The sequence below is a fragment of the Chiloscyllium plagiosum genome, unplaced genomic scaffold, assembly GCF_037043375.1.
Source record: "Chiloscyllium plagiosum isolate Xiang-an unplaced genomic scaffold, Cpla_swu_hap1 HiC_scaffold_11, whole genome shotgun sequence".
Classification (NCBI taxonomy): domain Eukaryota; kingdom Metazoa; phylum Chordata; class Chondrichthyes; order Orectolobiformes; family Hemiscylliidae; genus Chiloscyllium; species Chiloscyllium plagiosum.
Window position 1 is genome coordinate 51,168,702 of NW_028270149.1, and position 25,546 is coordinate 51,194,247.

The 25,546-nt window shown below is 38.4% G+C and overlaps 1 protein-coding gene across 1 annotated transcript; it reads left to right on the forward strand.

Moving 5' to 3' along the window:
- The first annotated feature begins 2,075 nt into the window (after positions 1 to 2,075).
- On the forward strand, positions 2,076 to 22,327 carry LOC122557498 (protein eva-1 homolog C). Its single transcript, XM_043705246.2, has 7 exons — positions 2,076 to 2,246; positions 7,693 to 7,892; positions 11,850 to 11,973; positions 12,658 to 12,810; positions 14,353 to 14,496; positions 14,929 to 15,000; positions 18,325 to 22,327. The coding sequence occupies exons 1-7, from the start codon at positions 2,144 to 2,146 to the stop codon at positions 18,696 to 18,698; spliced, it is 1,170 nt and encodes a 389-aa protein (XP_043561181.1). The 5' UTR covers positions 2,076 to 2,143; the 3' UTR covers positions 18,699 to 22,327.
- Positions 22,328 to 25,546: the final 3,219 nt, after the last annotated feature.

Genomic DNA, 25,546 nt, shown 5'->3' on the forward strand with positions numbered 1-25,546 from the left:
TCTTTGATTGTCACTTTGAGTTTTGATTTGCTAAGAATCTTTGTTTAGTGCCTGAATTCACTGAGGATGTAGTTGAGAGCTCTTCTTACCTCTTTCAAGGAAGTCGCTATAGTTGGAAAACTTGAGACATCAATGGCTAGTCTTGGAAGACTTCTACCATGAACAGCCACATTCTTGGAAGTACTCAGCTAACCTGTACAGTTTACAGCAATGCAACAAACTTCTTATTGTTAACTTTACACAACTCTTGAGATATTTACTAGTCAGACTAAAGAGGTGGATTACCCCATCCACTCTTATCAGTGATCTCTACAGAATTAAAGAATGTCGAGATTAATGTTTCTTAGAAATAAATTGTTGGGGCAAGTAGGAAGTAGGAAGTAATCTGAGTATGCAACATATATACTGTAGTTATAAACCATTCTGTTATATTAATAATTATTCAAAGTTTGGGCGAAGATTTGTAGCTCGGGTGCTCGTTGTTGTGGTTCTGTTCGCCGAGCTGGAAATTTTTGTTGCAAACGTTTCGTCCCCTGTCTAGGTGACATCCTCATTGCTTGGGAGCCTCCTGTGAAGTGCTTCTGTGGTGTTTCCTCCGGCATTTATAGTGGCCTGTCCCTGCCGCTTCGGGTTGTCAGTTTCAGCTGTCCGCTGTAGTGGCCGGTATATTGGGTCCATCAGGAGCATTTCAGAACTGACAGCCAGACTACTGCGACCACTAGGACTTATAACTACACACAAACCAACGGCCACCCTCAAACAACAACTCACCAGAACGAAGGACCCGATACCCAGCATGTGCAAAACTAATGTAGTGTACAAAATCCCATGCAAGGACTGCACAAAACACTATATAGGACAAACAGGAAGACAGCTAACGATCCGCATCCATGAACATCAACTAGCCATGAAACGCCACGACCAGCTATCCTTAGTAGCCACACACGCAGACAACAAGCAACATGAATTCGACTGGGACAACACTACCATTATAGGGCAAGCCAAACAAAGAACAGCCAGGGAATTCCTAGAAGCATGGCACTCATCCAAAAACTCCATCAACATACACATTGACCTGGACCCAATATACCGGCCACTACAGCGGACAGCTGAAACTGACAATCGGAAGCGGCAGGGACAGGCCACTATAAATGTCGGAGGAAACAACACAGAAGCGCTTCTCAGGAGACTCCCAAGCACTGAGGATGTCACCTTGACAGGGGACGAAACGTTAATAATTATTGTTTTATTTAATTATTCTATTTACAACACTAAAATGGTTTTGTTTAAAAGAAAATGAAATCTTGTGACATAGCTTATTTTGTTAAAACAAGAGTTTTGGATTTCTCTTTAAATATTAATGCTCCATAATCAGATGGCAATGCCCCAGATTGTCTGTTGTGCTGCAGCTCCTCTGATTGGGTCTCCAGCCTTAGGAACCATCCTTAACAGCAGAACACACTTTGAAGCAACACATTAGATGATGTTCTCTTGGAAGGTTGTGCAGAGGACACGTTAACCTCACAGGCAAGCAGCAGAATCTCACTAAATATCACAACTTCCAGGTCTACTGGAAATCTTAATCTAGTATTCAGGTCAATGACCTTCCATTAGGAGACACTCCATATTTTACATCCTTACTTTCTCTGTGAAGGAATCAGTTAGGCTTCCTGCTTTTTGTAGTTATACTATTCTGTCTGCTGGCAAATGTATATGTGCAGATGACTGTGAGGAAGCAATAGAACTCAGCTTTTACTTTCATGCTGGTTATTTAATCCTACAACATTCACTGTTATGTTCAGAATGGCTGCTCATGCAAAGTACTTGAGGACTGCCTTTGCCCTTTGAAAGTATCTCAGGGAGAAGCAGAGCTTTCAGCAAAGGGTGATATTGAATATGGAGCATTGTCTTGTGACAGTGTTTACAAACAGCTCCCATTATCTAATTTATGACAATTCGTTGGTATCTAGTTTTGTGCGCCACCAGTCTTCGTTAAAGAAAGCTGTCAATTCATCAGTTCACCAGTGAAAGCATCACAGCTGCTGGGAGCCTGACACCAAATGTGATTTAAAGAACTGAAATGATTATTCACTCACTAGAATGAAAATACATAACCGTTCAGAAGTTTTATCAATTCTTCAGTATGTGCACATTGAAAAAAAATAGATGTCAAGTGAGATTCTCATTTGTAACAATGTTTTGGTTTTATCTCTATGCTCAATCTGAAGCTACTCCGGATTTCTCGGGTAAGTGATTGCTTTGATGTATAGATAGCAAAATCATGTTTTTTTGCACAGAATTCTTTTTGCAAACTTCCACCTCAAAATGAGATGCCTCAGAGTTATTGAGGTCAATAACGAGGTTTAATCCAATACTTTCAAAAAATGTCAGACCAGTTCACGTTTGAGAAGGAAGTGTTTAGGATTACTGCCTAGAATCCTTGAGACATGTATGAATCTTTAATTAACTTTATCTTAAACCTGCTTTCTTACAGGATCGGATTGGTTAGTAGGTAAATGCTTTTGGAGATGTGCAAAGAAAGAACTACGAGAAGATTCTGGAGCTAATTTCTAGACCAAACACTGTTGCTGGCTGCAGCAGAGTATACAATTTTTCTCAAAGTTCCTAGAGAGGAAAGGAAATTTTAGTCAGGATTTTAGCTTATATTCAAAAGTCACATTAAAGGCCACAGCCATATGAGACTGAGAAAATTGATTTTGTCTGATTTTGAAAACTATGAAACATGGCTAGTTAATATTTGGATGGTAGACTGCCTGGGGATAGCAGGTGCAGTAAAGTTTACTTCTAGTATCTGTAGTGTAATGAGAATTACATTTGTCTCACACCAGGAAGGTTGAAACCAGACAGAAATATTTGGCAAATGTTCATATTGGTCTGGAATCTCTTGATCTTGTATTATCTCAAAAACTAAGCAGAATGAGACTAGGTTAATACTTGGTTAATTGATCCCCTGAGAATACCAAGCACAATAGCATTTTTGGTCAAGATAGTCATTAACAGGTCCAGACAGCAGGCAGTTAATAGATTTGTGTGACCCAACTATGCCTTTCTTTTCCAATTACAACCGCACCAGAGTGTCCTTGGAAAGGAACATACGGCAATTACCATTTTGTTTGAAGCATTCTACAACAAGTGGTTACTGCAGGAGCTGGTACTGTTATGCCCTAACAGTTCTATTTCATGTGATAGGTTTCTATTGAAGTGGCTGTCAAATCAATTAGATTAAACATCTTTAGTTTTGTTCAAAAGAGTTATGCATATTAAACAAAGGCAAAATTGGGTTTAACAATGTTGATGTTTTCAATGATTGAATAGTATGCTCACACTAATTGACAGCTCATACTTAAAGGTTGGCCTTTTAACCATAAAGTGGATGACAGACAACTACTAATGAACTGTACTTCAGCTGTCAAGCAAGCTCCAATAAAATGCTTATTAAGGAGAAAATTGCAGAAGGAAGTTCTTGGTAGTAAAGGTTATGAAATAGAATTATAAAGAAATAACTAGCTATAGAAAGCAAACAGTAAATTAATGTTTCTCAAATTGATAAAATTAATTAAGTGTCCAAGGAGATGTGTTGGACCATTCTTATTACTGTGGCTACAATATTGAGAGTGGGGTGTGTGTGGCTATTTTGTGCACTCCATTATAAATAAGGGAGTGTGGAAAACATTCAATACTGGTTCACTGGAATGACATTAAGATTAAGGTATTGAAAAGTGCACAGTCTATGTTAGATTTCATTGGAAAGATAAAATGACTCAAACTTTTAAGCAACAAGTGAAGTGAATAGTTGTTAGACATTTGCAACATGTGTGGCACTCTACATAAATAGGACACTACTATCAAACCAAAAAGAAGTTCTGTCTATTATATAAGTTAATCAGGCGATATATGAAATTCTGTGTTGGTGTGCTACAGGCTATACATTCTAATGATTGGTGAATCAAAACAAACACAATCACAACAGGTGAAGTTATAACTGTATTCAACTAGCCCATATTTGCAAAACACAGAACACAAAGTCCAATATTACATTTGATTCTGTGATTGGATAGCCCTTATTGTATAATCCTAGATGTGCTAAGTAAAACAGTGAAAGACAATTTAAAATTATCAGTTAGACTTCCAATGCAAGGGCGCATCACACTCAATAGAAGCTATGTACCTGTATATTATTACATAGGGTCTTGTCCTCTGCAAGTCGAGAGAATACTTTTTTTAATGAACAAAAGCACTGGGGCAACTTTTCACTGGTAGGCTCATCACAATGCTTTGAAAAATCAGAGTTTACTTATCTTTTTTGCAATACAAAATAAAAATCAGACGGTAATTACTCCTTGATGTCTGCCTCAAGGCAATAGCTTGACCAATTAGAGTCCTGTCATCAACTAATCAGTACTCATTTCTCACCTGTTATAAATTGTTATTTTCTTTGCAATATGTTATTCATGAGTCTGTCCTGGTAGATGCAAGGATAAAAGCTTCACATTATGTTTCTTTTTTCACCAATAATCAAGTTCTGTATTAGCAGGAGAATAGAAGAGGTTATTGTTATGATGGGATAATTAAATGCTACAAGGTCTTTTGATACAACACTACTGCCCTTACCTCTGGGATAGAACACTGTGGTTCAAATCTGACTTGCACCAGGGGTGTGTCATAACATTTCTGAACAGATTGATTTAACATAAAACTAGAGCTGCATCAAGTGGAGCTGAAGTCATTCAAGGTACTTAACAGAATTGATGAAACAGTAAATAATAAAGTTTGGCTGGTATATCTGATTAAAAACATAACTTACCATTAAAAGTAGAGCATAAAAAGTTAAGAAGGAATTTCTAATGCAACCAATGATTAGAACATAGAATACATCACTGCATGTGAAACTAATTTAATCATCATATTTATGAAAAATATGAAGGCATGAGAGGGAAGAGCCAGTAGATAGCTCTGATACAAGGGCTGGTTGGATGTTCTCCTCAAGAGAGGGAAAAGATAGGTGGAAATCAGAAAGGAACTAGATGGCCTGGGCAAGTCCAAGATTGATCTTACCTGCCCATCATGGGAATGGTCAGGAGACAGATCAGAGCACAACTGTCCATTGTATCCAGGTGGCTGGTACAGCAGTATGAGTTTATTTGGGAGGAACACATGCCAGCTGCAGCTGCTGGGGAAATGAAAGACACCCGTTGTTGTGGGGAAGTATGATGAAAATGTTCTCCAGTGGACTGCTAGTTTCCATGGAAACATGATGAATGTATTTTGCACCCATCTGAGATTTGCACACCCTGCTAAAACAAAAATATCGCCACTTTATTTTACATGTAACCAAAATTATTCAGGGTTGAGGGAGAGGAAATTTGAGATGCAACACTGGTTAAGTACACATTGTGTGCCCCAGATCATCTGAGAGGAAGATAGTCATTACAGCAGTATGGACATCAGGGCCAATCACCTACCCCTTCCCTGTTGACCACCCTATACACCGTCAATTCACCACCCAAACCCCTCACATGCCTGGCACCCTGCATCCCACACACCTTAAACCCTACCTACCTAGTTCCTCACCCATATGGCACATCTATTCCTCACCCATTTGCAAATCTACCCTTTCACCCATCTGGCATTCTAACTAATCACCCACCTGCCACCCTACCTCAAGTATCTGCCATCCTAGTCCCTCACCCTGGCACTCCAATTTGCCACCCACCTGCCTCTCTACCCCTCACTCATCCTATCCACCAATATCAAATACTGCCCTCCACCTGGTACACTAATTCCATAGGGATTAATGCTGGCACCACAACTGTTTACAATGCATATTAACGACTTGGAGGAAGGAAGTGAATGTAGCCGAATTTGCGGTCAACACAAAATGGGTGGAAAGGCAGGTTGCAAGAGGGATACCAACAGCTTACAGAGAGATGTTGATAGGTTGAGTAAATGGGCAAAAAGTTGACAAATGGTGTATAATGTAGGAAAATGCAATGTTGTTCACTTTGGAAGGGAGAACAAGAGAACAGAATATTACTTAAATGAAGAAAAGCTCCAGAAAGCTGTAAGACAAAGGGACTTGGAGAGGGGGGAGGGGGTGTACTTGTACATGAAACCCAGAAAGTTAGCACATAGGTGCAGCAGATAATCAGGAAAGCTAATGGTATGTTGTCCCTTATTTGAAATCAGTTAGAGTATGAGATTAGGGAAGTCTTAGTGCAAATGTACAATGTGCTGGTGAGACGAATCTGGAGTACTATGTAGAGTTTTGTTACCCTTATTTAAGGGAAGATATTGTTTCCTTGGAGGCAGTTGAGAAAAGATTCACTTGGATGATTCCTGTTATGGGGGGGATTGCCTTATGAACAAAGGCTAAACTCTACTCACTGGAATTTAGAAGATAGAAAAATGAGAGATGATCAATTTGTAATATATCAGATTCATTAGGGTCTTGACAAAGTAAATGCTGAGATGATGTCTCCCCTCATGGGAGAGTTTAGGACCAGATGACATAGTCTCAGAATAAAAGGATACCAATTCAAATCTGAGATGAGGAGGAATTTCCTCTATCAAAGGATTGAGTGTCTCTGGAAGTCTTTGCCACAAAGAATTGTGGGGGCAGAGTCGTTGTGTATGGTTAAGGCTGAGATAGATAGATTCTTGATCAATACGGGAATCAAGGGCTATGACTAAAATACAGGAAAGCAGACGTGAGGAATATTGGATCAGTCATTCTTTTCTTGAAATGTGGAGCAGGCTTGAGGGGTTGACTCCTGTTCCTATTTCTTAAGGTGTTATGCTCTTACCCTCATCTACCTGCCACTCACTTCCTCACCAATCTGGCAATCTACCCACCAATCACTTGCCACATTACTTCTCACCCTACCTCTCACCCAGCTGCTACTCTACTGCTAACTAATATTCAGTTCTTCTATTTTCCTGCCAAAATTCATAAACTCACATTTTCCCACACAACATTCCATCTGTCAAGATTTTGCTTTACTGTCTACATCCCTCTGCAGACTCTGTGTCATCCTCACCACTTGCCTTCCCACATATTTTTGTCACATTGCAAAGCTTGCAATAGTACATTCACTTTCTTCAACCAAGTCATTTAAATCTACTGTAAAGAATTGTGGTCCCAGCACTGATCCTTGTGGTATTCTACTGGTTTCTGATCACCATCCTGAAAGTGCACACTCCTCCTGAAGTAAAATAGTGTTAACCCCTTTAAAGGAGGGAAAATATTTCAACTGCAACAAGTGTAGCGGCTGAAACATGAGCCTCTGATAGGAATCAAACAGTAACCTGGATTCAGAGCAACAGTGGGAGTGATCTGGAAAGCTTAGTTTAAAAAACACCTCCACTGAGCTGGAGTAAGACTAATGTTGGGATTTGAAAACCAAAATGTGAACCTTTTATTGGAGATAGAATGTTGGTGAAATTGAAAATATTTGTTATGTCAATTTACAAAATGACGGTGCAGAGATTGTTTTAACAATGTACCTAAGATCCCAAGAGCAGGTGTGGTAGGAGAGGCACAATGTGACAGGAATGTGTAATTTAAAATACCGGCTGATTGTATAAAATATTAGTTTAAATGACGTGCGTAATTCACAACTTTAATGATAGGTCTACCTCTCAGTCTGTCAGTAATCAATTTTCATTCTCTAGGGTACCTTCTAAAAATTCTACAGAACCACACAGCTCATGCGTGTGATGGAGATCGCCTGTCAGTAAGCTGCCCACCTCAGACATCTATTAGCATTCTGTCTGCTTTCTATGGTCGCCGTGTTCCCAGTGAATATCTGTGTCCCGGTAAAACGAACTCTTCTGCTGAAAGCACCAATTGTGCTGCCCTCACTGCTATACCGGTGGGTTATGTAAATTTAATCCAGGTTGAAAATGCAAATTAATCACTTATAAATACTGTTTCTAAATTTGCAGATCTCATCAAATTTGAGGTTTTCAAAATCAAATTTACAAGGGGAAGTTAATTCTTGCAGAATGAGAATAACATTGGCAAATGAATTTCAACATAGCAAAGTGTAGGGGGTATTGCGGTTTGACAAGATAAATAAGGAGATCACATTTTATTTAGGAAGTAAGAATCTAAATGGGGCAAAGAAATCCAGGAGTACAGGAATACGAGCATGCAACTCACTGCAAATAGAAGAAAACAAACAAAACACTGGGGCTTACTTCTAGAGGAAAGGAATTGACAATTATCTAAGATGTGATACATATGTGAGGTGAAAAGTGTCTACATTTTATCTATAGACTTTAATAATTTAAAGAGTTTGAACCTTAGAATAGTGGCATATGGGGATTGGTACTTTTATAAGTATTCCAAAGAAAAACAAGATCAGATATTCTTTCTGGAACAGTGACTAAATCCAGTAAGTATCAGAGAACAGGAACACTTGGAATGTTAATGGAAGATTATTTTACTGTGCTGGCTTGTGACAGGGAGTTTAAACGTTGAAGACCATTGGCTTGTTTTTGGTTCAGGATAACCAAGCATTGATTTTGGCCTATAAAACCCCAAGATTAAATGTTTTGGGTAGTTCAGTGGAAAGTCAACTAGAGTTAGAAGTAACTCTAGTTACTTCGGTGTAGAAATTTAGCTTGTAAAGCTTCCAGACTGGGAGCATTTGGTTAGAAATTTACAGGACATATGAAGCTGAGAAAGTCTGGGCTCACAGCTGTGAGAGCATTAATGGGAAAAGACTTCACAGCTCACAGGAAGAAACTGGGCAAAATCACATATCCAAACTTATAGATTTGAAACAAAGGTGCAATTTCTCTGAATTTGAATTGCTGTTAAATGGTAATATTGGGATAGATGGAGATGTTGTTCTGCAGGGTGTTTTCAGATATTATTCTTTTGTGTTCTAAAGGTTGTTTCTTTTTGTTTATGTGTAATAAACTATTAAAGAAACTTATGAAAGCAGTGAATGAGCACCATGTTAACTATATCACACAGATTTTATTTTGAGATCTAACTTCTCCAACAGTAGCATCCCCTGGGATCATAACAAAGTAATGAACCTTGGTTAAATATACTTGCAGTATTGTGTACAATTCTGCTTGTCATTTTGTGGAAAACATATAAAGGAACTGAAGAAGGTGTAAAAAAGATTTAGGAGAATGAGGTTATAACTATCATAAAACAACCAATGGTTTTGGTCTTCTTGTAGAAGCTGAGGATTGACTTAATTAAATAACTTTGAAACCATGAAAGATCTTGATCTAGTAGATGGAGTGAGAGAATGTTTCCTCTTCTGGAAAAAGCAAAACAAGATCTAGAATATAGTTACCAAAAAAAAAATTAAAGGGGGAATTCAGAAGTTACATCTTTAGCTAGAGACGGATGATAATGTGAAAATTGAGGTGAATAGTATAATAAAGTTAAGAGGAAACTAAATAAACATACCTGGGCAAATACTTGAGTTTTGTCATAAAATTTAAGATCTGACCATTTTGTGATATTGCTGTCTCCATTGGGAAACTGTAAGTAATGTCAGTTTATTAATGGCCATCTGCTACGAATGGACCTGTTAATCTTTTCTCGGTGCAATACAAAAAGAATGACTAGGACAGAGTAGAATTCTTGTTTACACTGCATTTCAGAAATTAAGACTAAAAGATTTCTGACACATTCTTTGAAAGTTCAAAAGTTGAGTTTGAGGAGCTTTCAGCAATTTGATATTCTCATGTTTGTACATCATATTCAGGTATGCAGTGAGTCAACATATTACCTAATTGATGAAAATAGCACTGAATACATATTTCAGGACAATGTGGGAATTCAACTTTAACAAAGAAGATTGGTGTCATTAAAAAAAACACATTTGGCTGAAAATGATTAAAATAGGATATGAGGAAAAACTAAACACTTTCTTCACAATGATAGTGTTGGATGTTTTTGATGTAGTTTATAATGAGTGTTGTTGTGAGACCCCAGTTCAAAGGAATACGCTGAAATTGATGAAATTTTGGACTGTCAGTCTGGCAGAAAGAATGTGATTACATTAAGAATTGAATTCCAAGAGAAGAGGCATTTGCTAAATCAGATTTAGGTAAATTGCACTCTTGAATTAAATAAATTTGCTCGTAATGGCAGGTATAGTCCAGAGTTAGAAACCAAACTTACAGACATGTTCATTGGAGTCATAAAGAACAATAAACTAGGCCATGCTTTTGAGAAAAGTCAATAATCTGACACGGCAGAAAACCAATGATGTGGCCAAGGCCATGGAAATGGCTGGAAGAGATAGTTACAAATTACAAAGGAATTCCTTCAAAGGCAGAAAGAATTCATGTAAATCAGAAACAAAAAAACGAAGTTTCTGGAAAAGCTCAGCAGATCTGGCAGTATCTTTGGAGAGAAATCAGAGTTAACATTTCAGGTCAAACGGAGTTCTGAAAGGATTTCTTTTTCTTGTGCTGGCAGGGGAAGTCCAAAGGATTTTAGTGAGTTCCAGGCCACAACAGCTAAATCCACAGTATCAGAGTCAGCAGATTACATGCCAGTGTTGCCATGGTAGCCAACAAGCATTTAAAAGTTTGTGACAGAGTTAGTTGAGGAAAGATGGAGAGCACAGCATTTGAAAGATATTTGAATAGTTACAAGGATAGGAAAGGTTTAGAGGGATATGGGCCAAACACAGGCAAATGGGATTCTAGTTCAGTTTAGAAAACCTGCTCAGCATGGATGAGTTGGGACAAAGGACCTGTTTCTGTGCTGTATGTTTCTATGACTTGTGTGGGCCACAAACAATGGCTTGGACAGCTTCAATGATAGTTGAATGACATGTTGCTTTGCCATCTATCTTACTTAACCTATATAATTCCATGCAAAACAAAATACCAAAGTGCAATTTTACTCTCACAGTTTCTATTAATTAAACTGAAATAATGTAAAGTTGCTATTTATGCAGTAGAGGAGATTTTAGTTTGCAATATTCCTTTCTTGAAAGGATAAGATTTATTTGTTGATAGGAGCTATGCCCAAAATTTGTGGCAGCTAATGAAATGATCATCCACACCTACTAGGCTGAGATTCACTGCCTGACAAATTCAGATGCCTTCCTGAAAATGCAGTGGTAGTGACGAGATGCAATGAAGCAGCAGGGAAGGCAATGGAAGCTGAGAAGGTTCAGCCTGGGATGGAACCAATCAACAGCATTTTTAAAGAACACACTCTTTCCACATATGTGCACAAAATCACTTTTGTCCTTTTCTCTATTAAGTCCTTATCTTATTATTAATTATATTATATTATTAATTATTGTATATTATATTATTTATAGTATATATTTATATTATTTATATAATAATTATTATATTATAAATAAATATATTATTAATGCCCTCCCATCAAGGCCACGCGATCACACATATCTATGCACTTGGATAAAAATATGCATGATAGTTTGCATGGTGCCCTTCACTATAGGAATTAATGAAATTTTAATGATATTGTTTCAGCAATCTTTAAACAATACTTAAAAATGATATTTCTGATGCAATGCGAGTTTTTGCTGTCAGGGGTATCGTATTTAAAACACTTGTTATGAATTAGCTCAACCGCATCAACTTGCTGAGAAATCACAACATATGCAGAATGCTACTGAGGATTCTGGCACATAATGTAACTGGGAAACACATAGAAACATGGGTTTCTCTATTGTGGCTCACTTCAAGTGGAATCTTCCTTGAAAAAAAGATGAGAAAATGTTATTTATCCAGTGGGCAGTTCATTGCATCATGATCACTTTGTGTCTCCATGTACCACGGAGAGTAAACAGTATTTGTCCTTCTTGCAGAAAGTGTATGATGAGTGTCAAGACCTACGCTCCTGCCAGTTTTCAGTTAACAGTCGGGTTTTTGGACTTGATCCCTGTCCTGGGACCAACAAATATCTGATTGTTTCATATAAATGTAAGCCTGGTAAGTACAAAACCAGATAACGTGTTTTAGCAAGGCACATAATGGTACCACAATTAGTGTGCGGATGGAGAAGGATGTTTACAACACTACTGTTGTGAAATATTAACAAGCATATTGCTTGGGGTTTACACATAAGAAAATCATAATATGAATATCAAAGAAACCTGATTTCAAACATGACCATACCTATTCCCTAGGGATATTCCTCACAGTTTAATTGCGTACAAATCAGCCTGAAATTTCCACAAGGTGTATTCCAATTACCAATCACAATAACTTCAGCAGAAAATCATTGGAAACCCTGGAGAAATGACTTCAATGGAAATTCTACCTCAATGTGTTTTTTTATCCAGTAAAAAATGTTTCCAGAGTCTCACACAGACCTGCTTTTGATCTCTTCCTCTTCACCAGCTGCATGCTTCAGCCCAGCATTTGGAGGCAAGGATCAAATTTCCATTGGCACATGTGATACCCATTTTAACTGGTCCCCCATCCTTGCAACCCTCTCTCTGTCTACCACACTGCTTGGTTAACTTGAAGTCTTCGGTGAGCCATAATGTCCTTCATTTAAATTAGCCACAGCATGGAGTTTAGATCACAACAAATGGGCACAGATTCAATACTTGGTCCAAACCCCATCCCTGTTTTCCAGCTTCATCCAGTTTTTCTTCTTTTATGTTACAGATGGACACAAAAGCAAGCTTGCATGTGAAAACGAAGAATTACAACTCCAGTGTAAGAACCAAACCATCCTTGTCCTATATGCTGCAAGTTTTGGACGAGTCCTCCATGGGAATATGGAATGCCCCTCTGTGAATAGTACAACGCCAGATATTGGTGAGCACATTGGCAGGTGTTCCCAATTTGTTGAATATTTCTAGCACTTTCATAGAATCCCTATAGTGTGGAAACAGGCCACTTGGCCCAACAAGTCCACACCGACCCCCCAAAGGGTATTTCCCCTACCCTATAACCCTACATTTCTCCTGACTAATGCACCTAGCCTACACATCTCTGATCACTACGGGCAATCGAGATGGCCAATTTACCTAATCCGCACATCCTTGGACAGTGGGAGGGAACTTCCTGCTTTTGTTTCAGATTTCCAGTATCGGCAGCATTTTAGTTCTTATTTTTGTTCAGCTATCACAAGACACTTTCCAGCAAATATAACTGACCACCAAATGCAAGAACCATGAGTTCATCTATGTTTATTAGCCCAATCTCCATAGTCCTGTTAGTCCCCAGATCAGCTAACTCAGCATATTCTGGGAACTGAGATCTGAAATCCTTTTGGTTTCTGTATTTAATGATAACCCAAGTGACAGCATTAATCATTTAATGATCTGAGAGCTCATTATTAATTTATTAACTATCATCTGGAATTAAGATAAAAATACTAGTTTAATGGCAAACATGTAACCATCATCAATTGTTCTTAAAAAAATAATTTGGTTCACTAATATACTTCAGGGAAGGAAACTGCCCTCTTTGCCTGGCCTGGCCTACATGTGACTCCAGACCCACTGGATTAGGGTTGACTCTTAACAGCTCTGAAATAACCTACAAAGCCAATTTGTTCAAGGGCAATTAGGGACGAGCAAACAAATGCTGGCCTTGCAGGCAAATTCCATATCCTACTTAAGAATTTTAAAAAATGTTTTTAAGTGTAACATTAATTACACTGCTTTTTATTCCTTATTATTTTGTCACAGCCATTGTTCATCAATGAGGTGAGGAAATAAATGTTAAATTAAATGGATGTATTTTCATTGACAAATAATTAAGTGTTGCTATCATTTTAGAAGTATAAAGGCTTGGCAAACGTGAGAGAGGAGAATATTCGGTGAAAATGAGAGAACGTTTTGAATTCGCATTGCCAGTACAATAGTTAATTTTAGATCCTAAGATCAAAGTAGAGAAAGGAGGCCATTCACTCCAACCATCCAGAAAACACATAAGCACTTGTAGAGATAGGAATTAAAATGCAAACACAGAAACATAGAAAATAGCAGCAGGAGTAAGCCATTCATCTGTTGACCTGTTCCACTTTCAATGCAATCATGGGTCACCATCCAACTTTGTACCCTATTCCCGCAGTCTCCCCCTACCCTTTGATGCCTTCATATATGAGTCCTGCCATCCCAAGGATCAGTTTGGTAAACCTTCATTGCACTCCCTCCATAGCCACAACAGCCTTCCTCAGTTAAAGGAGCCCAAAACTACACACAATTCTCTAAGTGTAGCCTCATCATGGCCCTGTACAATTACACAGTAAGACACCCTTACTCCTGTACTTGAATCCTGTCACGAATGGGGGCCATGTATTTGAAGAAAATTAGATGGTACAATTGTTTGAATAATTTTTGTTCTTTTTAGAGTGCTTGTCACCTATAGCTCTGAAACAAGTGTCATCAAGGTGTCATGGCAAACCGAATTGTTCCATCATTGCCAGTGTTCTGAGTTTTGGTGATCCCTGTTTCCCTGGAGTCCGCAAACAACTGCAAGTATCATACACATGCGGTAAGAAAATCAAAGACTTAGATGTATTACTCATACAAGAGATATTATGCAGGGCATAGATAGGGTCTTTTTCCCAGGGTAAGGGAGTCTAAAACTGGAGTGCAGAGGTTTAAGTGAGATGCGAAAGACTTAAAAGGGACCTAAAGGTCACACAAGGGTTTGCATGTTAGAACAAGCTGCTTGATGAAATGGTGGAGGCGGGTAATATTGCAACACTTAAAAGGCAACTGGATGGGAATATGGATGGGCAACCCTGAATAGGAAGGGTTTGGAGGATGTGGGTCAAACATTAGCAAATGGGGCTAGATTAATTTAGGATATCTGGTCGGTGTGGATGAGTTGGACCAAAGGGTCTGTTTCCATGCTGTACATCTCTATGATTCTAGATAAATTAAAAATATTACTTTAATTATCTGTATTTTCAAATTACAGTTCCAAAAAAGCTGTTTGAAGAAACTGGTCAAGGAGCAGTGAAGCCATTCCTAATATCGGATTACACTCATGGTACAAATTCAAATATTTGTCTGTTTCATGGAATTGAGTAAAAGATATACTTTGCAAGTAAACCAGTTACTGAAAAAAACACTTCTACATTATCGTATTTATTTTTCAGTGGTGTTGTTACACTTTGAAAACTAAAGAACTATTTGAACCAACAACAAATGGCTCTTTTTGTAAAATATTAGCCACCTCCAAAGCACAGTAAACTAAGAAATATAACTGGTAATTGCCAAAAACACTTAAAATTGAGCCATACAGTTTTCTACCAGAATACTGTATGATTGAATCAGTTCTCCTCCAAGCAATGCCTTCATCTTGTAGTGAATAAATTTTAAAAAACACAGGGAAGTCATTTTAACTTATTGTGCCAGTACGATAGCAAATGGACCATCCTTTTCACACCTGATTCAATTTTTCTTTTCCAAAATATTCCAAAAACAAGAATAAAGGTTCCAGATTAGACTACATAATTAATTGATCTCAGTCAAGTCAAAAATAAGGTACTACAATTGACCTCTGCAAGCAAGCCTGTACCTGGGAGAGGAAAGTTTGGTCAGGCCTCCCAGAGAGAATCACTGCAAAGTATGCATGTATAGATAATGGGTGAGATCAGCCATAATATCTTCTGTTGAAAGTTGTACAGTCTAGAGTACTCTAGAATGGCCTCATTCCTGATGAAGGGCTTTTGCCCAAAATGACGAATTTTCTACTCCTCGGAGGCTGCCTGACCTGCTGTGCTTTTCCAGTACCACTCTAATCTAGACTCTGATCTCCAGCATCTGTAGTCCTCACTTTTGCCCAGTCTAGAGTACTCGCTGACTAGGAGATGATCAAAATAGGATTCTTGAACAAAGCATTTTAAGGAGGCTATTGTTTGTGTTTCATGAGGAGCCAATGCCTTCAGAAGAGAAATGGAGAGAATTAGAAACAAATTTTTAAAAATCATGTCAAGAAACTCATGTACAGATCATTTCAGCGATGGCATTCTCAGAGCCTGCTGACATCTATTGAAGAATGCATACTTGGTGAGATCGTCAGGTGCAATATTAAGTTGCATCTTGGGAAGCAGCAGACTTCAGAGAGAATAAAAATAAAGACCATAAATGACCAAAATAGACATTCTATGAGTTAGAATAACCATGAGAACAAATCTAAAAAATACATAAATAGTGGTGTGTGGAAATTTCACTGATCTAGTAATCAACAGAAACAAGTGAAATTTAAATCCATTTAACAAATCTGGAAAATAAAGCCTGTCCCAGTCATGATGACAATGGGACCACTGTCAGTTGTTGTAGAAACCCACCTGGTTCACTGACGTCCTTTATGGAAGAAATTATGTCACCCTGACTGAATCTGGTCTGCATGTGATTGACTAACTGCCCTCTGGAATGATGCGGCAAGTCACTCAATTCAAGGACAATTAGAGATCAGCAACAAATACTGGCCTTTCCAGAGATGCCCACATTCTATTAAAGATTAAAAAAAGAATCTTGGTTATAAATATATGTGCAACTCCTGAGGAAATTATGAAAATGTGTTTGCTACAACAAATGGAAATATATATTGACAAACTGCAGAAATTGGAAATGATGACTCAATTCTATAAAACCTTTGCTTTCAAAATTATTCTGTGTGAACAGTCGGGCACACATCCAATATGCATAAGCAATGCATCTGTTATTTTAAAGAGAAAAGATAACAATTATTTTAACACATTTTACACTGGGTACAAATGTGATACTTGACATTTGCATAGCATAATTCCAAATCCATGCACATTATTTTTATCATTTTCAGCTTAGTATTGGTTGAGACCCATTCGCCACAGAATCCTTTTTCAGCAAAATTCTACACAGTACAGATAGTCAGTTATGAAAGCACTCTCAGATAGTTTGTACTTATTTACTACAGGTGGTTGGTATAAAGGCCCAAGAATATCTATGCTTTATGCCAAAGATGTCGTGATTGTTAGCAGTTCTCTGGCCACTTTTGCCCACCTTAGGGGTATGTTTCTTTGTGCGGCTGATGTGACTAACAACGCTTTAAAATTAAGAAGACTAAATACATTTGATAATAATATAATTTACAGTGTTAGTGATTTGAGATTGGTTGTTATCAGCTCACTTGCTAACCTTCCTTTTACTTTCACTCATATTTTGAGCTATTGTCTTCCCAGTTATATAAATGAAAATAGTTGAACCAACTAACTTGACTAAACTTGAATGGATCAGCCTTTTTCCTTCATAGATCCGAGACAATCTATTATTTGAATTTCCACTCCCAAGATCTCACTAACAACTCAGAGGTGTGTTAATAATGGCAGAAATTTACAGTTTAAATGGGCACCCTGTCCAGTGCATGTTTGACCAATTCAATGTAAAGCAAGAACAGGATAAAGTGGGACAGTTGATGAGATTCTGGCTTGACTCTTGCTGCTTGTCATGGAGGTAAATTCATTGAAAACATTAATAACTAATCTCGTTACATTATATGTGGGAAAATCTACAGACCTTTGGGCTTGATTTTTAACAGGGAAGCAAGGGTTGAGTGTTCATCTTACATTCAAGGATCTTGGAAGAAGAATCCTCTCTCAGAATTTTAAAAAATATTTAATGCAGGACCTTAGTATAGGTTACATTTTAGTTGCTCTTTGCTCCCCAGCCACAGCTAGTCAATTTGAGATGCTGGCTGGCTGCTGAGTCTTAGGTCTACAGCACCTGGCTACATTTGGGGAATAGAGTGGAGAAAGAAAGGGATAAGAAAGGCTGGTGGGAAAAGAGATTTGAGACTAGAATTTAGTGGAAGTGTGTGAAATGGGAGCTGGGGAATAATCAGGCAGAGAGTGGTTGCGGGAAGTTAGCTTAGTATGTCAGGAAGAAGTCCCAGTATTTCTCCTGGCCCACCAGCAGTGCTGGAGAGATGCTAATCTCCCAGATCCAACTATTGTTGTGTCCATTCCATTGCCAGGTTTCCTGTGGTCCAAGAAACCCAGAAGACCAGTTTAAATTTAAAATGGATGTAAAATGAGATATATGCACCCTTATTAAATATTAAATGACCAACCTGCCTCATGAAACAGTTTAGTTGTTTCCTGATTGCCTCAACTTAAATTGAAGACGACCAAGGTCAAGGCAGGTTGGGTCCATGTTTAAGATTTTTAACATTTTAAAACACCACCCGGGGGTGTGGTTAAAATTCTCTCGTTGATTTCTGGTATACATTTCAGGAATTCCCAGAAAGGCATTTCAAAAGCTAGATGGCTGATAACTTAGTTTACAGTCTGCATAACAAGATTTGATTTTTGCCAAATCTGTTTCAACTCAGGTCTCCCAGAGAAGGCAGCACTATACTTTGTGTCAGGCGTTTGTTCTGGCTTAGTATTCATCCTCTGTGCTATTGGATTTCATATGTTGGTGAGACATGATCTTAGGAAACTCCTCAGAGAGCCAGAAGACAACCAGGAGTGTGAAAATGGACACACCAAGATTTCAGATGACGACGATGATGATGCTTCCTCTGATGTCTCATTTAGACGGTTGACCAGACAGTACAGGACCTCAGACAATATCTTCAGCCCTGAGGTAGCAGCTGTAATGGTAGACAGAGTTGAACAGAAAGAACAACGGGATGAGGAAATGTGGCTGAATAAAGAATCCAGTCCCTATGCAATTCAGAACCTGAATCAGCATCCAAGCTGAAAATAAGAGCTGGGAGGAATTATACTGAAAGATAAAGATGATGTAAACTTGATGATTAAAGTTTGAGAATTTTATGAAATAGACTTGATTGAGTAGTGATGATATTTGAAGAAGACAAATATTTGAATCTAGTGCGAGAAAAATTATAGAAACCAGGATACAACTTTCATAGTACTGACCACTGGGTCACTCTTTTCTGTTTTATCACTTCCTTTGCTTTCTTGACTTGAATGTTTTTTCATGATTTTCTTATTTTCCTTTAAACTGTATCCTTTATTCTGTGGTTAAAGGACCTTCAAAAATAGGAGCAGCAATAGGCCATTTGGTTCACTGAGCTTACTCCACCAATCAACACGATCATTGCTCATCCTCTCTCTCTATATCATAATCCCTCTCTCTCTCCCCATACTCCTTTACATATTTAGTTTTTGGAAATATATCTTTAATATCTTATTTATGTTCAAAATGTTTGTCACTACAGCCTTCTGCAGCAGAGAATTTCACCCCTGTCCACTAGAACACTATTCACTGAACAAAGAAAATTCTCCTCATCTCAGTTGAAAAAGGCTACTGTTATCCTGAGGCTGACTCCTCATTCTGGACGTCAGATTGTCCAGGTCTGTCAGAACTTTAACACATTTCAATGTGATCCCCACTCATTCTTCTAAACTCCACTGAACACTGTCCCAATCACTTCTGAAACAACAAATCTGCCGTGCCAGGAATGAGACTAGTGAACGTTCCTGCACTCCTTCAATGGAAAGTATATCTTTTCTACAGTAAGGAGACTAAAATTGCACACAATATTGTAATTGCAGTCTCATCAAGATCCTTAAATCTATATTTAAGACTTCCTTGCTCCTGTACTCAAATCTGTTTGCAATGAAGGTTAACATACTATTTGCCTTCCTTACTGCTTGTTTTATCTGCATGCCTGCTTCCAATGACCAGAGTAAAAAGACACTCATGTACCTTTGAATGTCAACATTTTCCAATCTATCCCTATTTAAATCATTTTGTACTTCCAATTTACTCTACCAGTTCACAACACATTTACAGTTAACCATTTTATACTGCATCTGCCATCTATTTGCCCACTCAATGTGTCTAAATGGCACTGAAGTCTCCTTACATCCTCTTCATCACTCATACTCCTACCTAGTTTTTTTGTTGTTATAAAATTTGAAATGTTTACACTCAATTCCCTGATCTAAATCATTGATTACATATTGTGAATAGCTGGGGCCCCAAGAACTGAACCCTGCAGTTCCCCACGTATCACCATCCTCTGAACATGACCCATTTATTCCTACAGCTTCCTGCCTGCTAACCAATTTTCAATAAATGCCAGTATGTTAACACTGATCTCATGTCCTGTACTTCTGCACAATAACATCTTAAGTTTTCATTAAAAACATACTGAAAATCTAAATACACCATATCCACTGATTCACCTTCATCTCTTCTGCTAATCATGTCCTTAACAATACCAATTGCCAATCACTATTTCCCTTTCATAAATTCATGTTAACTTTGTGTAATACTTTGAATTTTGTTTTTGAAAAGTGTCCTGACTTTACATCCTGTATAATTAACTCCAGCACTTTATCTAACACTGACATAGGCTAACTAGTATATAATCCCTGCTTTTCTCCCTCCCTCCTTTTTTAAACAGTACAGTTAGATTTACCATCCTTAACTGTTCCAGAAGTACAAAAGTTTGGAAGATGACAACGAATGCATCCACTATTTAGTATTCTGCAATGTAGATGTAGATTAATTTACATGCTTGCCTCTATTTCTCACCTTGCTCCTCTTGCGTGAGAGTTGTCAACACTGGTGAGATGTTTCCTTAAAGGTAATATTATACAATCTCCCAAATCCAACTGTCTACCCCATTGCAAATTTTCTTCTAATTCTATTCATGGTAATTCTGTTATTAAAGAAAATGGAGCATAAAAACTCCCTGACACCTGTCTGAAGTTGAACCAAGCTTTAAAAACCAATGTCCAAGATAAACGTCACACCATATATCAGTATCCACTCAGCCTACATCTACTCCCATAAATTGGTTCAACTCGTCCCTGTTTTAGCTCATCAGCTGCTGGAACCTTCAGCCATGCCTTTGTTGCCTCTGGAGTTGGTTTTCTAAGATCCTCTTTGACGTCCTCCCATTTTCCATTATTTAATAACTGAAGCTCAGCCAAAAAGCTGGTGCCCACATGCTAACTCACCCCTGTGCTTGCTGCTCTACATTGGTTTCTGGTTTCAGCAACTTCTTGAAGGTTAAAATTTAATCCTCATTTTGAAATTGCCTCTCGCTATACCCACCACTGTCTGAAATGATCAGGCATTCATTTAATTCTGACCTCTTGAACAGCCTCAAATGTTAATTCATTCACAATTGATGGCTGTACATTCAGCTACCTTGGTCCCAATTCCCTCCATAAACCTCATCCGCCTCTATCTGACTTCCTTTTTTTTTAAGTTGCTCCTTAAAACCAACTTCTTTGACTAATGTCAGGGGAGATGGCAGCTTAGTGGCAGTGTCACTGGGCAGGTGATTCTGAAGCCCAGGCTCATTCCCTGGAGCCATGAACTCAAATTCCACCATAATAACTGGTGGATTTAAATTTATTTAATAAAATCTAGAATTCAAAGCTACCTTCAGTAATGTTGAAATCATTGCAGAGTGCCATTAAAAACTCATCTAGTTCACTAATGTCCTTTAGAGAAGGAAATCTGCCATCTTTTCCTGTCTATGGCTCCAGTCCCACAAAAGTTTAATTGATTCTTAACTACCCTCTGAGATGATTAAATAAACCACTCACTTGATGAGCAATTAAGGATGGGCAATAAATGCTAACCTCGTCATCAACATCCATATCTTATCAAAGAATAAAAAACTTCAGGTTATCTGCATTATATAACACTTATTCCACCATCCTCATACTCAAAATAATTAGAGTTCATAGAAGTTTCTTCCAAAATTAGAATCTCTATAGCATCCCAATATCAACTTGAGCTTTCCTGCTATTCACCTCTCCTGTAAATCTTTAGAGCTTCATTCTCAGACACTGAAGAAACAGTTGGCTTGTCAGTGGTGTCCAACTTTGTGAGAAGGAAGGTAGGAACCCAGAAATTTGAAATTGGGAGGAATGTGTGATAAATTGAATTAAAATGCGTAGGTTACTCAGGTTATATTCTCACAGGAATAACGCCTTGCATTTCACTTCTTACATTTGAATATCCAATCACTAATAACAAAACAAACATATACATGTAACACTACGCAAATGTGCGAGAAGCTACTATTTTTCATATTGCATTCTTCAAATGGGCAAAATTTTAAATGACTGAAAAATGAAAAGCACTGCAGGTGTGGTTGTGTGGTGCCATGCAGCTTTAAAATCCTTTGCAGCAAAACAAAATGTCCAACATTAAAACAAGGAATTCTTGATTGTAATTAAGCAGACTGTTTGTAAAAATGCCAGATTTTATCTATTCAGCAAAGTTGTAATCTATTTTAGCAAAGTGTGCAATGTAACAGGAAATAATAGCTGAAACCATGTGATCTTTGTTATTACAATAAAACAATTATTGGCATAAATCAGTTTAAAGGTGCTATTCTGAGTATGGATCGAATAAATATAATTGGAAAGTAATGTGCAATTTCATGCATTTGTCTGAAGAACACCTCCCTGCCAATTTAATTGTGTTGCTAACCTGGCTAAAATAAACATATTTTTGCCTCTTAAAAGAAAAATTTAGATGAATGTTCTAATTTCTTAAATGTTAAAAGCTTCCAGATATATCAATGAATGAGTATATTTGCTCCTCCTGGTGGAATGGAGCAATTTCTCTTTTTTGTATTATTACTATGAAACTCGTGATTTTGTTTAAACAGGCTCAAGTTAAAGGCATGCAATACTGCAGCTGGTACATAAAGTTATCTGGATGCTAGATTTCTGTGTTTAACTTGTCTGAGTTTGCTGCTGACAAAGTGAAACAACAGACATAATGCGGTTGGTGTGGTGGACATAAATTTCCACAAAGCGTTTTGAAGTCCATGGAATAAGCGAAGATATGAAATTAGCTGACTGATAGGTGATAGAGTTGTGATGAACAATTGTTTTGTAAACTCGAAGAAAGTAGATAGTGATGCGGCAGGAGCAGCATTAGGATAACTGTTTTTATTAATATTGGTAATTGACTTAACTTTGTATGTACAGTACAAGGTACAACTTCAAAATTTAGCAAATGACACATAATGAAGCATAATGAACTGTTAGGAGGCTAGAGATAGGAAAGTTACATGTGAAGTGTAACAGAGAAGTACAGAGTGATAAGTGTTAGCAGGAAAAATGAGGGAGCCAATATAAACTATATGTGCAAATCTCAAGGGGGAGGAGGTGGTGGGTAAGAGCAAAGAGACCTGATAGTGGATAGGCACAAATCATCATGATATGGCTGATTGAAAAGGTGGTTAAAAAGACAAATATAATCCCTAGCTTTATAAATAGAGCACAAAATAAGGAAGTTATAATACACTGGCACATTGTGTCCATTGATTTACCACATTTTAGGAAAAATGAGAAAGCTTTAGAGAGGTAACAGACAAACAAACATATATACATATGAATTGGTAGCAGAAGTAGAGGCAGAACAGGGAAAGCAGATGAACCCAGGGCATGGTTAGGAACATGGGACTGCAATATTATAGCAATTACAGAAACATGGCTCAGGGATGGGCAGGACCGGCAGTTTAATGTTCCAGGATACAAATGCTACAGGAAGGACAGAAAGGGAGAAGGACAGAAAGGGAAGCAAGAGAGGTGGGGTGGGGGGGGGGGGGGGGGGGGGGGGGGGGTGGTTGGGAGGCATTTTTGATAAGAGATAGCATCATGGTTGTACTGGGGGAGGATATTTTCAGAAGTACATCCAGGGAAGTTATTTGGGTGAAACTAAAAATAAGAAAGGAATGATCACCTTATAGAGTCTGTATTGTAGACCCCCCAATAGTCAGCGGGAAATTGAGAAACAGATTTGTAAGAAGATTTCAGTTATCTGTAAGAATAATAGGGTGGTTATGACAGGGGATTTTAACTTTCCAAACAGACTGGGACAGCCACTGTGTTAAGGATTTAGATGAAGAGGAATTTGTTAAGCGTGTACAAGAAAATTTTCTGATTCAGTATGTGGATGTACCTAGGAGAGAAGGTGCAAAACTTGACCTACTCTTAGGAAATAAGGCAGGGCAGGTGACTGAAGTGTCAGTGGGGGAGCACTTTGGTGCCAGCGACCATAATTCTATTTGTTTTAAAATAGTGATGCAAAAGGAAGATCAAATCTAAAAGTTGAAGTTCTAAATTGGAGGAGGGATAACTTTGATGGTAGTAGGCAAGAACTTTCAGAAGCTGATTGGGCGCAGATGTTTTCAGGTAAGGGGACGGCTGGAAAATGGGAAATCTTCAGCAATGAGATAACAAGAGTCTATAAACTGTATATTCCTGTTAGGATGAAAGGAAAGGCTGGGAGGTTTAGGGAATGCTGGATGACTATAGAAATTGAGGTTTTGGACAAGTCAGAGAACTATAGACCAGTGAGCCCAATGTCAGTGGTGGGCATGTTGTTGGAGGAAATCCTGAGGATACAGGATGTACATGTATTTGGAAAGGCAAGGACTGATTAGGGATAGTCAACATGGTTTTGTGCGTGGGAAATCAGGTCCCACAAATTTGATTGAGTTTTTTGAAGAAGTAACAAAGAGGATTGATGAGGGCAGAGTGGCAGACGTGATCTGGAGTTCAGTAAGGCGTTCAACAAGGTTCCCCATGGAAGACTGGTTTGCAAAGTTAGATCTCACAGAATACAGGAAGAACTAGCCATTTGGATACAGAACTGGTTCAAAGGTAGAAGACAGAGGGTGGTGGAGGGTTGTTTTTCAGACTGGAGGCTTGTGACCTGTGGAGTGCAACAAGGATCAGTGCTGGGTCCACTACTTTTCATCATTCATATAAATGATTTGGGTGTGAGCATAAGAGGTATAGTTAGTGAGTGGACAGCAAAGAAGGTTACCTCAGATTACGATGGGATCTTGATCAGATGGGCCAATGGGCTGAGGAGTGGCAGATGGAGTTTCATTCAGATAAATGCAAGTTTAATTTAGATAAATTTAGATAAATTAAATCTTAGCAGGACTTATACACTTAATAGTAAGATCCTAGGGAATGTTGCTAAACAAAGAGACCTTGGAATGCAGGTTCATAGCTCCTTGAAGGTGGAGTCGTAGGTAGATAGGATAGTGAAGGAGGCATTTGGTACGCTTTCTTTTATTGGTCAGAGTATTGAGTACAGGAGTTGGGAGGTCATGTTGCAGCTGTACAGTACATTGGCTCAGTCACTTTTGGAATATTGCATGCAATTCTGGTCTCCTTCCTGTCGGAAGGATTAGATTAGATTACATTACAGTGTGGAAACAGGCCCTTCGGCCCAACAATTCCACACCGACCCGCCGAAGTGCAACCCACCTATACCCCTACATTTACCCCTTACCTAACACTACAGGCAATTTAGCATGGCCAATTCACCTAACCTGCACGTCTTTGGACTATGGGAGGAAACCGGAGCACCCGGAGGAAACCCACGCAGACACGGGGAGAACGTGCAAACTCCACGCAGTCAGTCGCCTGAGGCGGGAATTGAACCAGGTCTCTTGCGCTGTGAGGCAGCAGTGCTAACCACTGTGCCACCGTGCCGCCCCTGTTGTGAAACCTGAAAGGGTTCAGAAAAGATTGACAAAGATGTTGCCAGGATTGGAGGGTTTGAGCTGTAGGGGGAGGTTGAAT